General features: G+C 41.0%; 4 protein-coding genes across 4 annotated transcripts in view; all 4 read left to right on the top strand.

Annotated features, from left to right (window-relative positions):
* Window positions 1–12,523, top strand: part of LOC121902128 (protocadherin gamma-C5-like) — a 309,164-nt gene that overhangs the window by 7,727 nt on the left and 288,914 nt on the right. The window lies entirely within an intron of this gene.
* Window positions 400–3,004, top strand: LOC121902151 (protocadherin gamma-A11-like). The gene has a single exon (XM_042419397.1). The coding sequence runs from the start codon at window positions 426–428 to the stop codon at window positions 2,823–2,825; it is 2,400 nt and encodes a 799-aa protein (XP_042275331.1). The 5' UTR covers window positions 400–425; the 3' UTR covers window positions 2,826–3,004.
* On the top strand, window positions 5,607–8,105 carry LOC121902146 (protocadherin beta-16-like). The gene has a single exon (XM_042419391.1). It carries the CDS (start codon window positions 5,676–5,678, stop codon window positions 8,103–8,105), a length of 2,430 nt encoding a protein of 809 aa, XP_042275325.1. The 5' UTR covers window positions 5,607–5,675.
* LOC121902220 (protocadherin beta-15-like) lies at window positions 9,547–11,949 on the top strand. The gene has a single exon (XM_042419479.1). The coding sequence runs from the start codon at window positions 9,547–9,549 to the stop codon at window positions 11,947–11,949; it is 2,403 nt and encodes an 800-aa protein (XP_042275413.1).

The raw sequence follows: 12,523 nt of genomic DNA on the forward strand, positions 1-12,523 counted from the left end.
TTTTCGGATAATTACATTTCCCGCTTGTATGGTAGAATAGTATAACACCACAGAAAACCTGCAACAGTCATATTTAATGAGCTGTACTATTTTTCCCTGAGCCTTATCCATTGCAATGTGGTATATTTCAACATATACTGCGCATTTTATATGAACATGAGTGAATATTACTGAAATGTGATTTTAGACTTGGTGCATAACATTGTCTTGCATGTAAAAAAAGCAGCTCATGGCGTCGCTGTTGACTAACAGAACACAAACACATACCACTCCACCCTTGTTCCAGAGAATCCATTCAAACCCGGATTATATTTCATCGCGTGCACTGGTGTGGAGTTTTGATTTATCGACTCTTTTTGGATATATATATGACTTTTCGCACTGGACAGTGAATTTAACAAGCCGAGGAAGCGCTTTGTTTCAGGATGGGAGACAAAGGATTTTCAGTGCTTCGCCCGATCTTCTGCTTTGCTTCCTTCTTTGTAACGCTGCACCTCGTTTATGGAGACCTGAGTTATTCTATTCCAGAAGAGATGAAACGCGACTCTGTTATTGGAAATATAGCCAAAGATCTCGGTGTTGATCTTAGTACTTTATCTTCACGAAAGGCCCGTGTTGATTTTCAGGGGACTCGTAAACGGTATTGCGACATTAATCAGGGTACCGGAGATTTGATTATATCGGAAAGAATTGATAGAGAAAGCCTTTGCAGCAAGAGACCCTCGTGTGTTTTAAAAGTAGATCTGGTTCTAGAAAATCCTCTGGAGCTTCATCGTATAACTCTTCATATTCAAGATGTAAATGATAACTCGCCAAAATTTAGGGATAATTTGATTGAAATGGAAATAAGGGAGTCAGCTGAAAAGGGTAACCGCTTCTCAATCGAGGAGGCCCATGACGCAGATGTAGGTCAAAATGCTGTTCAAAGGTACAACCTACAGCAGAACGACAACTTTATTCTTGCTGTTGACAGCAACAAGGTTGAACTCGTGCTGGAGAATAAACTTGATCGAGAGAAACAAAAAGAGATAAATTTGCTTCTCACAGCTTTAGATGGTGGCTCTCCTCAGAGATCAGGAACGGTAGTCATCCACGTCACTGTACTGGATGCTAATGATAACGCCCCAGTGTTTAGCCAGGCCGTTTATAAAGCCAGTCTGCCGGAAAACTCTCCTCCAGATACCACAGTGATTCGTGTCAGTGCTACTGACGCAGATGAAGGAGTGAATGGAGATGTGACATATGACTTCGGCCACATATCTGATGGCGATGTAAATGTTTTCTCAATTGATCCTAAAACAGGAGAAATTAGAGTAACTGGCATGATTGACTTTGAAGACAGTAGTTCTTTTGAAATGAGAGTGCAAGCTAAAGATGGTTTAGGGCTAACCTCATACGCCAAAATTATAATAGATGTTACGGATGTAAATGACAATGCTCCAGTCATAGATCTGAATTCACTGTCTAATCCCATACCTGAGAATGTGTCACCTGGTACAGAGGTGGGCATCATTAATGTGCAGGACAGAGACTCTGAGAATAACGGACAGGTCCGCTGCTCCATTCAGCAAGGCGCCCCCTTTAAGTTGGTTCCTTCTATTAAAAACTACTATTCTCTGGTGACTACAGGACAACTGGACCGTGAACTAGCGTCTGATTACAATCTTACAATCACTGCCACTGACGAGGGCTCTCCACCTCTGTCCTCCTCTAAAACTGTTCAGTTATCTGTAGCAGACATCAACGACAACCCACCTGTGTTTGAGGAACAGTCCTACAGCGCATATGTGACTGAAAATAACAAACCTGGCTCCACTTTATGTTCCGTTACTGCTCGAGACCCCGACTGGAGACAAAACGGTACAGTGATTTATTCTCTGTTACCTGGTGAGGTGAACGGAGCCCCGGTGTCCTCCTATGTATCTGTTAACGGGGACACGGGGGTGATCCACGCTGTGAGGTCGTTTGATTATGAACAGTTCCGGAGTTTTAAAGTCCACGTGATGGCCAGAGACAACGGTTCTCCTCCGCTCAGCAGCAACGTGACCGTCAGTGTGTTCATATCGGATGTGAATGACAACTCTCCTCAGATACTGTACCCCGCCCCAGAGAGCAACTCCTTCATGACTGAGCTGGTCCCCAAAGCTGCACACGGAGGCTCTCTGGTATCCAAAGTGATAGCGGTGGACGCAGACTCCGGACAGAACGCCTGGCTGTCCTATCATATAGTCAAATCCACTGATCCGGGACTTTTCAGTATTGGTCTCCACAGCGGAGAGATCAGGACACAGCGGGACATTTCTGAATCTGACAGCATGAAACAGAATCTCATTGTGGCAGTGAAAGATAACGGACAGCCCTCTCTCTCTGCCACCTGTTCCATGTATTTACTTATTTCTGATAACTTGGCTGAGGTCCCAGAACTGAAGGATATTTCTTATGATGAGAAGAATTCCAAACTGACCTCTTATCTGATCATCGCGCTGGTGTCAGTTTCCACGTTTTTTCTGACATTCATTATCATTATCCTGGGTGTGAGGTTTTGTCGCAGGAGAAAGCCCAGACTGTTGTTTGATGGAGCAGTTGCCATCCCCAGCGCTTATCTCCCTCCTAATTACGCAGATGTTGACGGCACAGGGACTTTACGCAGCACTTATAATTATGACGCCTACTTGACAACAGGATCTAGAACCAGTGACTTTAAGTTCGTAACATCTTACAATGACAACACTCTGCCTGCTGACCAGACTCTGAGGAAAAGTCCATCAGACTTTGCTGATGTATTTGGAGAGTCCGATGAATTTCCAGAGGTAGGAATTATTTAATTTATTGAAGACTCAATTTAAACATAATGTCACTCTGTTTTTCGGCGGGGTTTTCCATTATAGAAAGAATATTTTCATGTCTGTTCACAGATATAACTAAATTCCTTTGGTTATTCATGTCAGATTTTGCTGTTGTGGTGTTTAGTAAAATATCTCCAATGTCTTATATTTTAATGCGTTCCATTATCCGTTAGGCTGCAAAGATCAGATATTTTTGTTTTTTCAAATAAATTGGCAAATCATTGATCCAATTCTCTCTTCAGCCACTGAGGGAACAGGGAATGTATTAGAGTATACTGTGTTGTGTGAAGTTGTACATTCAGTGTATCGATCTAGTGGTGTGGCAATAATAGTATCCTTTTGGACATTAATAATAATAATATTTATAACGATAATACTAATTATTATTATTATAATACGTGAAAAAATGTGAAGTCACGGACAAGGATAGGATGCCTTGTCTCTAAATGTTAAACTTAGTACCCACAAAAAATATATAAAATATAAAGCTAATTTGATTCGTGGGCCTGTTGAATCACAAGCTCCTTTTTGCTTTTAGAGCTGGCAGATTGTGAGGATCTACCTCTTGAGTTTTCTTGACAGAATGTTCTCTCTACATCAAAACACTATTATACTACTTCAGCATTGTTTTCTTTTAGACTGAGTATGAGTATGATGACCATGACTTTGATCCACTGCTGTTTTTTCCCCACGCAGACTTTGGTCAGCTGATTATCTTTCATTCAAAATAGCACTATGTGGCACCACCTGGGTGATACAGAGAACATTTACAGTAAATTTTTGAGAATTTTTTTGGAGGTCTGGTCTGATACTGTGTACCACCATTCAATGTAGTGCTGGTCTGATATGCCCCAACATTACACTTTACTGTCACCATATACTGCTTACCAGAATTCACTGTTTCATTGTTTCACTAGAGTCAAGCACATGTGGTTTATTTTTGTCTTCAAAAAAAATTAAAAAGCCCTAATGATGAATGTTAAAATGCTGGTACTAGCTTGTGAAAATCGAGTGGCATTTATAAAAGGCTGGTTAGTCTGAAATAATATTTTGATTAATAATCTTTTGGTAAATGTGTCTCATCAAGGCTTAAAAATGTTATTTTTTTAGCCACACCGCTAAGCTATACATATGCATTTGTTATGGTAATAAACAGCCATTGTCTCAACTATGGACACAAGTGAAGTGGCCTTGGATATGTTTTGTGCTTGTTTGATTACAATGAACTGTTGTTGTGACACATGGATTAATCTATTTTTCTACAGTCTTAAAGGATGGTAAAACAAATGAAGAAAAGACCCTTGACTTCAACCAAAGACTGATTAACCAAAATGTAACTTAAAAAATGAACAATGCCAAGTATGCAAGTCATTGAAATGTTGGTAGCAGGAAATTCATGAGACCACATATATTGCTATGTACAAAGATCACAGTTACAAAACTAAATCAAAGCAGAAGTGCAAACCATACACTAGTAGAGTGAGAGAGACTGATTCCACCAGTTTACATCAATAATGAGCACACCAGCAAGCATAGACATAAAAAAATCTACCCAATCTTCATGCCTGTCCCCAAATGTGTTTTCAGTGGAGAAGATAATGCTCAGGTCTCCCACAAGCTAACACTAGAGGGATATGACGACACTCATTGACACATTCTAAGAACTGATCCCTATTCATGATAGCCCTTTTAAATTTTACAAAGTAGAACCTTAAAGACTCCTTGGGCCATCAAAACCTGCTTCTTACTCCTCGTTGTAAATATGCCCTTGCCCTGGATGTATCCAGATATGGTAGTTGTATGCAGTGCAATAGGGCTTTCGAGACTGATTCCAGGTAACCTCTCCTTTCTTGTCAATGTGTTGATTCTGAATAGGGATTAGAGATAGTAGTAGATGTTTTGCGTGTACAACAATGGAAGTACATCATTAAAGTACACATGAGCATGATAGATCGCTAAGTTTATGAACATATTCTATAGCAAGACACTTGATTAAGGCTATTTTTTCCAGTGTAGCTCTCAGGTATATGTTTATATTGTCTAAGGACATGAATGGCTGTCATGTGTTAATGTAGGCTTTGTGTATAATTTTTCAATTGTAGCCTTTAGTTTGACTTTTAGCTCTATCCTTTTTACACTTCCTATTCTACTCTAAGATACCGCTACTGTTCATCTCTCTAATACCTTGTGTGAATGTGGTTTATCTTTTCTGCACATCAGTGGTACCCTCGCCAGAAAGTATGACATTTTTACTTGATGCTGAATTTACAGAAAGTAATATTTTTCATCTGCAGCCAGAGATAAAATGGTTTGAGCCAACTTAAAGACGGTTGATTTGCAGGTTGGCTTCCTATTGTCTTTTTTCTTTCTAAATCGAATACTAAACATGGCCTTTTTTAACCAATTTGTTTATTTTTTTCTCTCCATACATAGTATGTGTTTATTATAGTAAAACTCCTAAATAACTATTAATTGACTCAAATATCCATTACATGTCCTTGTTCGTGTTTACGGTACCGAATTATGATGAAATTAACAAATAAACCAGTTAGTTATATTGTATATATTAAGTGTTGATCTTTCACATGCAGAGATTAAATTGAACTCATAGTGTCGCTGTTCACCAGCAGAGGAAAACACCTCCACCCCTTGCTCGTGCTTTGTCACTGTAGGCTCAATCTCCTTGTCAAATTACAGTTCTGGAGGTGCTTTGGTCAACCATTCGCTACATATACGCTGTTTGCAAATGTAACAGATATTGGACCAGATTTTCATACCGGGATAATTAACACCATTCAACGTTATTGAGTTGTTTTCCACTCTTGTCTCATGATGGCAGACAATGGATATTCAGCGACGGGCCTGCTTTACAGCTTTGCTGTCTTTCTTCAGTTGATTCACATCGGTAATGGAGACGTGAGCTATTCTTTTCCCGAGGAAATGAAACCCGCATCTGTTATAGGAAATATAGCAAAGGACCTTGGGCTGAACGTGGGGAAGTTATCTGCTCGGAAGGCCCGCATTGACAGCGAACCGAACCGTAAACGGTACTGTGACATAAATCTTAACACTGGAGATTTGATTGTAGCTGAAAGAATTGACAGAGAAGCGCTTTGCGGCGAAAAGGCATCTTGTATCCTTAAATTTGACTTGATCTTAGAGGCACCTCTTGAATTGCACCGCATTTCACTACAAATACATGATATTAATGATAATCCACCTGTATTTACTAAAGATGAAATCAAGATAGAAATAAACGAATTCGCTCTAAAAGGATCTCGTTTCCGTGTTTTGGAGGCGCACGATGTAGATATTGGCCAAAACACAGTTCAAAGCTATGCATTACAGGCGAACAATTATTTAGTGCTTAAAATTCAGTCAAAATCAGATGGGGGTAAATTTGCAGAGCTAGTGTTGGATAAGGAGTTAGACCGCGAGGAGGAGCAGGAATTGAGACTACTGCTTACTGCACTAGATGGAGGCAGCCCTCAAAGAACTGGCACTGCAACTGTGCATGTGACTGTCCTGGATGCTAATGATAACGCTCCTGTGTTTAGCCAAACCGTGTATGAAGCTATTCTGCCTGAAAACTCTCCTCTAGATACTGTAGTTGTTACAGTGGCTGCAACTGATGCAGATGAAGGTCTAAATGGTGAGGTGACTTATGAATTAAGTCGCATTTCAGAATCAGGAAGAAGAGTATTTGCTTTAAATCACACCTCAGGAGAAATTAAAGTAATAGGGCCTTTGGATTTCGAGGAGGAGTCAATGTATGAAATGCGCGTTGACGCCAAAGATGGATATGGCCTCACCTCAGAGTCCAAAGTTATCATTCAAATCTCCGACGTTAATGACAATCCACCTGAAATAAATTTAAAATCTCTTAATAACCCCATACCTGAGAATGTGTCACCTGGTACAGAGGTGGGCATCATTAACGTGCAGGACAGAGACTCTGAGAATAACCGACAGGTCCGCTGCTCCATTCAGCAAAATGCCCCTTTTAAGTTGGTTCCTTCTATTAAAAACTATTATTCTCTGGTGACTACAGGACAACTGGACCGTGAACAAGTATCTGATTACAACATTACAATCACTGCCACTGACGAGGGCTCTCCACCTCTGTCCTCCTCTAAAACTGTTCAGTTATCTGTAGCAGACATCAACGACAACCCACCTGTGTTTGAGGAACAGTCCTACAGCGCATATGTGACTGAAAATAACAAACCTGGCTCCACTTTATGTTCCGTTACCGCTCGAGACCCCGACTGGAGACAAAACGGTACAGTGATTTATTCTCTGTTACCTGGTGAGGTGAACGGAGCCCCGGTGTCCTCCTATGTATCTGTTAACGGAGACACGGGGGTGATCCACGCTGTGAGGTCGTTTGATTATGAACAGTTCAGGAGTTTTAAAGTCCACGTGATGGCCAGAGACAACGGTTCTCCTCCGCTCAGCAGCAACGTGACCGTCAGTGTGTTCATATCGGATGTGAATGACAACTCTCCTCAGATACTGTACCCCGCCCCGGAGGGCAACTCCTTCATGACCGAGCTGGTCCCCAAAGCTGCACACGGAGGCTCTCTGGTGTCCAAAGTGATAGCGGTGGACGCGGACTCCGGACAGAACGCCTGGCTGTCCTATCATATAGTCAAATCCACTGATCCGGGACTTTTCAGTATTGGTCTCCACAGCGGAGAGATCAGGACACAGCGGGACATTTCTGAATCTGACAGCATGAAACAGAACCTTATAGTGGCAGTGAAAGATAACGGACAGCCCTCTCTCTCTGCCACCTGTTCCATGTATTTACTTATTTCTGATAACTTGGCTGAGGTCCCAGAACTGAAGGATATTTCTTATGATGAGAAGAATTCCAAACTGACCTCTTATCTGATCATCGCGCTGGTGTCAGTTTCCACCTTTTTTCTGACATTCATCATCATCATCCTGGGTGTGAGGTTTTGTCGCAGGAGAAAGCCCAGACTGTTGTTTGATGGAGCAGTTGCCATCCCCAGCGCTTATCTCCCTCCTAATTACGCAGATGTTGACGGCACAGGAACTTTACGCAGCACTTATAATTATGATGCTTATTTGACAACAGGGTCTAGAACCAGTGACTTTAAGTTCGTGACATCTTACAATGACAACACTCTGCCTGCTGACCAGACTCTGAGGAAAAATCCAACAGACTTTGCAGAAGTGTTTGGTCTGCCAGATGAGTCTCCAGAGGTAGGCCACTTCATTTTTTGTATCTAACATGTAACGTTGATTGCGCCCTTCAAATAGTATCGCTTTTCATCTAATTGTTTCAGTAAACATGACCGATTCGTCATGACTTCGTTCCATAATATAGAAGGTGTCATTTAAATTTTGTCTGGTTTGACACATTTAGTCCACTGCTTGAGTATGATTTTGTAGTATTTAACAAATAATTAATGAATCCAATGCTATTGAAATAATAAAAAAAAAACACATATGCCTTTGAATTTCATATTCCAATCTATTTGTTTTTTGTTTTGAATCCACTAAAGGACTTCTTGAGAAAAAAGGAAAACAAGCAAGCTTATTATTTCCTCACTACTTGTTAAGATACAAGCATTTTGTAGCCACTGATAGGTGGCATATTTTGTTTAAAATGGAAACAAGCTTTTGGCTTCTTTGTTTAATAATGTTGTAATATTTCCCCTGTCACTTGTGATGTTAACTCAGAATTACTTTTTATGCTATCATGTGTCCTAGAAATTATGCTTGTATGCTACTAATTTGTAACAGGAATACGTTTACAGGGGAACATAATCCCGTTTGCTGTCGACATAATGAGCAATGTTTTTTATGAAAGTATCTGGCAAGTCGCAAAAATGTTGATACAGAACAAACAAGTAAATGTTCAATGACAACGTAATATCAGATCTTGGGATACAATATCCGCTCGTAGTCGCTACAGCATTATTATACGTTTTTGTGGTTATGTTCAGGAACTGGCAGCACTTGATTACGGTTAGGGAAATATTATGGTCTTTGATTAATACATAAAAAGTCCGCAATGGATTTAAGCTCAAGACACGACGTATCTATTGACATTTAACGGAAACCACAATCTTTCACGCGAAAATGTACTGCTTAATTTATTCGAAAACTCGTTGCCTGTGAAAATAATCCAGGCAGTCATTGCGTGTTCACGGCAACGTAATTGAAAACCTATTTAGTAATATATAAACGCAATTTTCAGGAGACAGTGTACTGCTAGTTGAATAGTCAGTGCAGAAACTTTAAGAGCATAAATGTTACATGAAGGAAATCTGTTGGTCTACTCTTAATCGTTCAGACTCTGTCCATGGTGCTGAACGGTGTTTACTCTGCATACACCTATTACAAACATATCAAAACCTTCCTGGCAAAACATTCTCTGTGTGTTAATAATGAAATATTACGCTGCAGTGTTGAGAACACCATGGCAGTACTGCGGCATCCTATGTTGGTCCAGTAGTTATAAATCTGTAATATTCCAAATAAACTCACGGCGTCGCTGCTTACTTGCAGATATGGGGAGGTTCATTTCTCCACCTACTCCACCAGCATTAAACAACAGGCCTGCCATTGTTGTAGGAGCGGCTATACGTACTGTAGCAATAACGTTTTGATTTAATCGGCGCCTGTATGAAGATTGGCGTGTTCGTATCATAATACGAGAGAAACAATGGACCTCAAAGGACAATCGTTGTGGAGCTTTGTCTATGGATTTGTTCTTTTAGTCGACACCACCGTTGCAGACCTCAGCTATTCTGTTCCAGAGGAGATGAGACCCGGATCCATTGTTGGAAATATTGCCAAGGATCTCGGACTAGAAGTAGGAAAATTGTCTTCTCGTAAAGCCCGTCTTGATACTGAGGAGAAGTACCAGCATTACTGCGATATTGATCTAAAAACGGGAAATCTTGTAATGAGGGAAAGGATTGACAGAGAGGAGCTTTGCGGGGAGAAGGTTTCGTGTATGCTTAAATTCGAATTAGTCCTAGAAAGCCCTTTGGAGCTGCACCGCATTTCACTGCTCATTCAGGATGTAAACGACAATTCACCTGTTTTTCCAAAGGATAACATTAAACTGGAAATAAGAGAATCAGCCGCCAAAGGAGCTCGATATCGTGTCAGTGAAGCACATGACGCTGACATCGGACAAAATACAGTTAAACAATACAGTTTACAGAAGAATGAACATTTTGTTTTATCTGTTCGAGAGGATACTGATGGGTCTAAGAACGTCGAGTTGGTGTTAGATAACGAGCTCGACCGTGAAAAACAACACGATTTAAATTTCGTGCTCATGGCCGTTGATGGTGGTAATCCACAAAGATCAGGAACTGCCATTGTACACGTGACTGTGTTGGATGCTAATGATAACGCCCCTATGTTTGACCAAGCGGTTTATAAAGCCAGTCTACCTGAAAACTCTGCCCTTGAGACTGTTGTCATCATAGTAAGTGCCACTGATGCAGACGAAGGAGTCAATGGAGAAGTGACATATGAATTTAGCCGCATTTCAGAAAGGGCTAAAAAAGTTTTCTCATTGAACAGTAAAACTGGAGAGATAAAAGTCACAGGGCCACTCGATTTCGAGAGTGATTCTAAATATGAAATGCGAATCGATGCCAAAGATAGTTATGGACTTTCCTCTGATTCCAAAGTGATAATTGATATCACTGATGTTAATGACAACGCTCCAGTGATATATATGAAATCCTTGACTAACCCCATACCTGAGAATGTGTCACCTGGTACAGAGGTGGGCATCATTAACGTGCAGGACAGAGACTCTGAGAATAACGGACAGGTCCGCTGCTCCATTCAGCAAGGCGCCCCTTTTAAGTTGGTTCCTTCTATTAAAAACTACTATTCTCTGGTGACTACAGGACAACTGGACCGTGAACTAGTGTCTGATTACAATCTTACAATCACTGCCACTGACGAGGGCTCTCCACCTCTGTCCTCCTCTAAAACTGTTCAGTTATCTGTAGCAGACATCAACGACAACCCACCTGTGTTTGAGGAACAGTCCTACAGCGCATATGTGACTGAAAATAACAAACCTGGCTCCACTTTATGTTCCGTTACTGCTCGAGACCCCGACTGGAGACAAAACGGTACAGTGATTTATTCTCTGTTACCTGGTGAGGTGAACGGAGCCCCGGTGTCCTCCTATGTATCTGTTAACGGAGACACGGGGGTGATCCACGCTGTGAGGTCGTTTGATTATGAACAGTTCAGGAGTTTTAAAGTCCACGTGATGGCCAGAGACAACGGTTCTCCTCCGCTCAGTAGCAACGTGACCGTCAGTGTGTTCATATCGGATGTGAATGACAACTCTCCTCAGATACTGTACCCCGCCCCGGAGGGCAACTCCTTCATGACCGAGCTGGTCCCCAAAGCTGCACACGGAGGCTCTCTGGTGTCCAAAGTGATAGCGGTGGACGCGGACTCCGGACAGAACGCCTGGCTGTCCTATCATATAGTCAAGTCCACTGATCCGGGACTTTTCAGTATTGGTCTCCACAGCGGAGAGATCAGGACACAGCGGGACATTTCTGAATCTGACAGCATGAAACAGAACCTTATTGTGTCAGTGAAAGATAACGGACAGCCCTCTCTCTCTGCCACCTGTTCCATGTATTTACTTATTTCTGATAACTTGGCTGAGGTCCCAGAACTGAAGGATATTTCTTATGATGAGAAGAATTCCAAACTGACCTCTTATCTGATCATCGCGTTGGTGTCTGTATCCACCTTTTTTCTGACCTTCATTATCATCATCCTGGGTGTGAGGTTTTGTCGCAGGAGAAAGCCCAGACTGTTGTTTGATGGAGCAGTTGCCATCCCCAGCGCTTATCTCCCTCCTAATTACGCAGATGTTGACGGCACAGGAACTTTACGCAGCACTTATAATTATGACGCCTACTTGACAACAGGATCCAGAACCAGTGACTTTAAGTTCGTCAGTACCTATAATGACAACACCCTCCCTGCAGACCAGACTATAAGAAAAAGTCCATCAGACTTTCTCGAAGCTTTTGGTGATTCTGACGATTCTTCACAGGTAAGAATTTAAGAATAAACGGTTTTGTATTTCACATGAGAGTTCAGCTACAATTCACCTGTGACTGTAAAGCACACATATAGGCTATATCACATAAGTCTACATATTTAATCAAAAGACAAGAAAAAATCAGTCATTACATTGTCTAACCATAGTCTTAAATTGTTTTCCTTATATAATCATTCAATGACTGAAGATTCATTATGTAAATTAAGCACAAGCTAACTCTAATATTAAGAGGTTGAATTTGTATATACTGAGAATGGGAAAACATGGACCGATGGTTTAAACTGTTTGCTTTTGTAACATTGCCTCTGCATCCTTTGCTAGCCTATTATACTTTCTATTATAAGTTGATGGAATTTTGTTTTACAGCCCTTTAATGAAGTGTCGCTGTCCATGGTCCCGCACACAAGACAAATTCAGACATTCTTACTTGATTATTTTGTTATTATTATAATTATACTGTTAATGGAGCCGACCATGGTCATACTTTATAGCTATACCAAATACTTCTAAAACATCTTATTTTCCAGATGGTTTCAAGTTAAGCAAGTTACCATTAAAACAGTCTGCATTCAGATGT

Source organism: Thunnus maccoyii, chromosome 8 (genome assembly GCF_910596095.1).
Source record: "Thunnus maccoyii chromosome 8, fThuMac1.1, whole genome shotgun sequence".
Classification (NCBI taxonomy): domain Eukaryota; kingdom Metazoa; phylum Chordata; class Actinopteri; order Scombriformes; family Scombridae; genus Thunnus; species Thunnus maccoyii.

Bases quoted from the DNA above. Each gene is read 5' to 3' on its own strand.
- LOC121902151 (XM_042419397.1), top strand. From the start codon at position 426: ATGGGAGACAAAGGATTTTCAGTGCTTCGCCCGATCTTCTGCTTTGCT.
- LOC121902146 (XM_042419391.1), top strand. From the start codon at position 5,676: ATGATGGCAGACAATGGATATTCAGCGACGGGCCTGCTTTACAGCTTT.
- LOC121902220 (XM_042419479.1), top strand. From the start codon at position 9,547: ATGGACCTCAAAGGACAATCGTTGTGGAGCTTTGTCTATGGATTTGTT.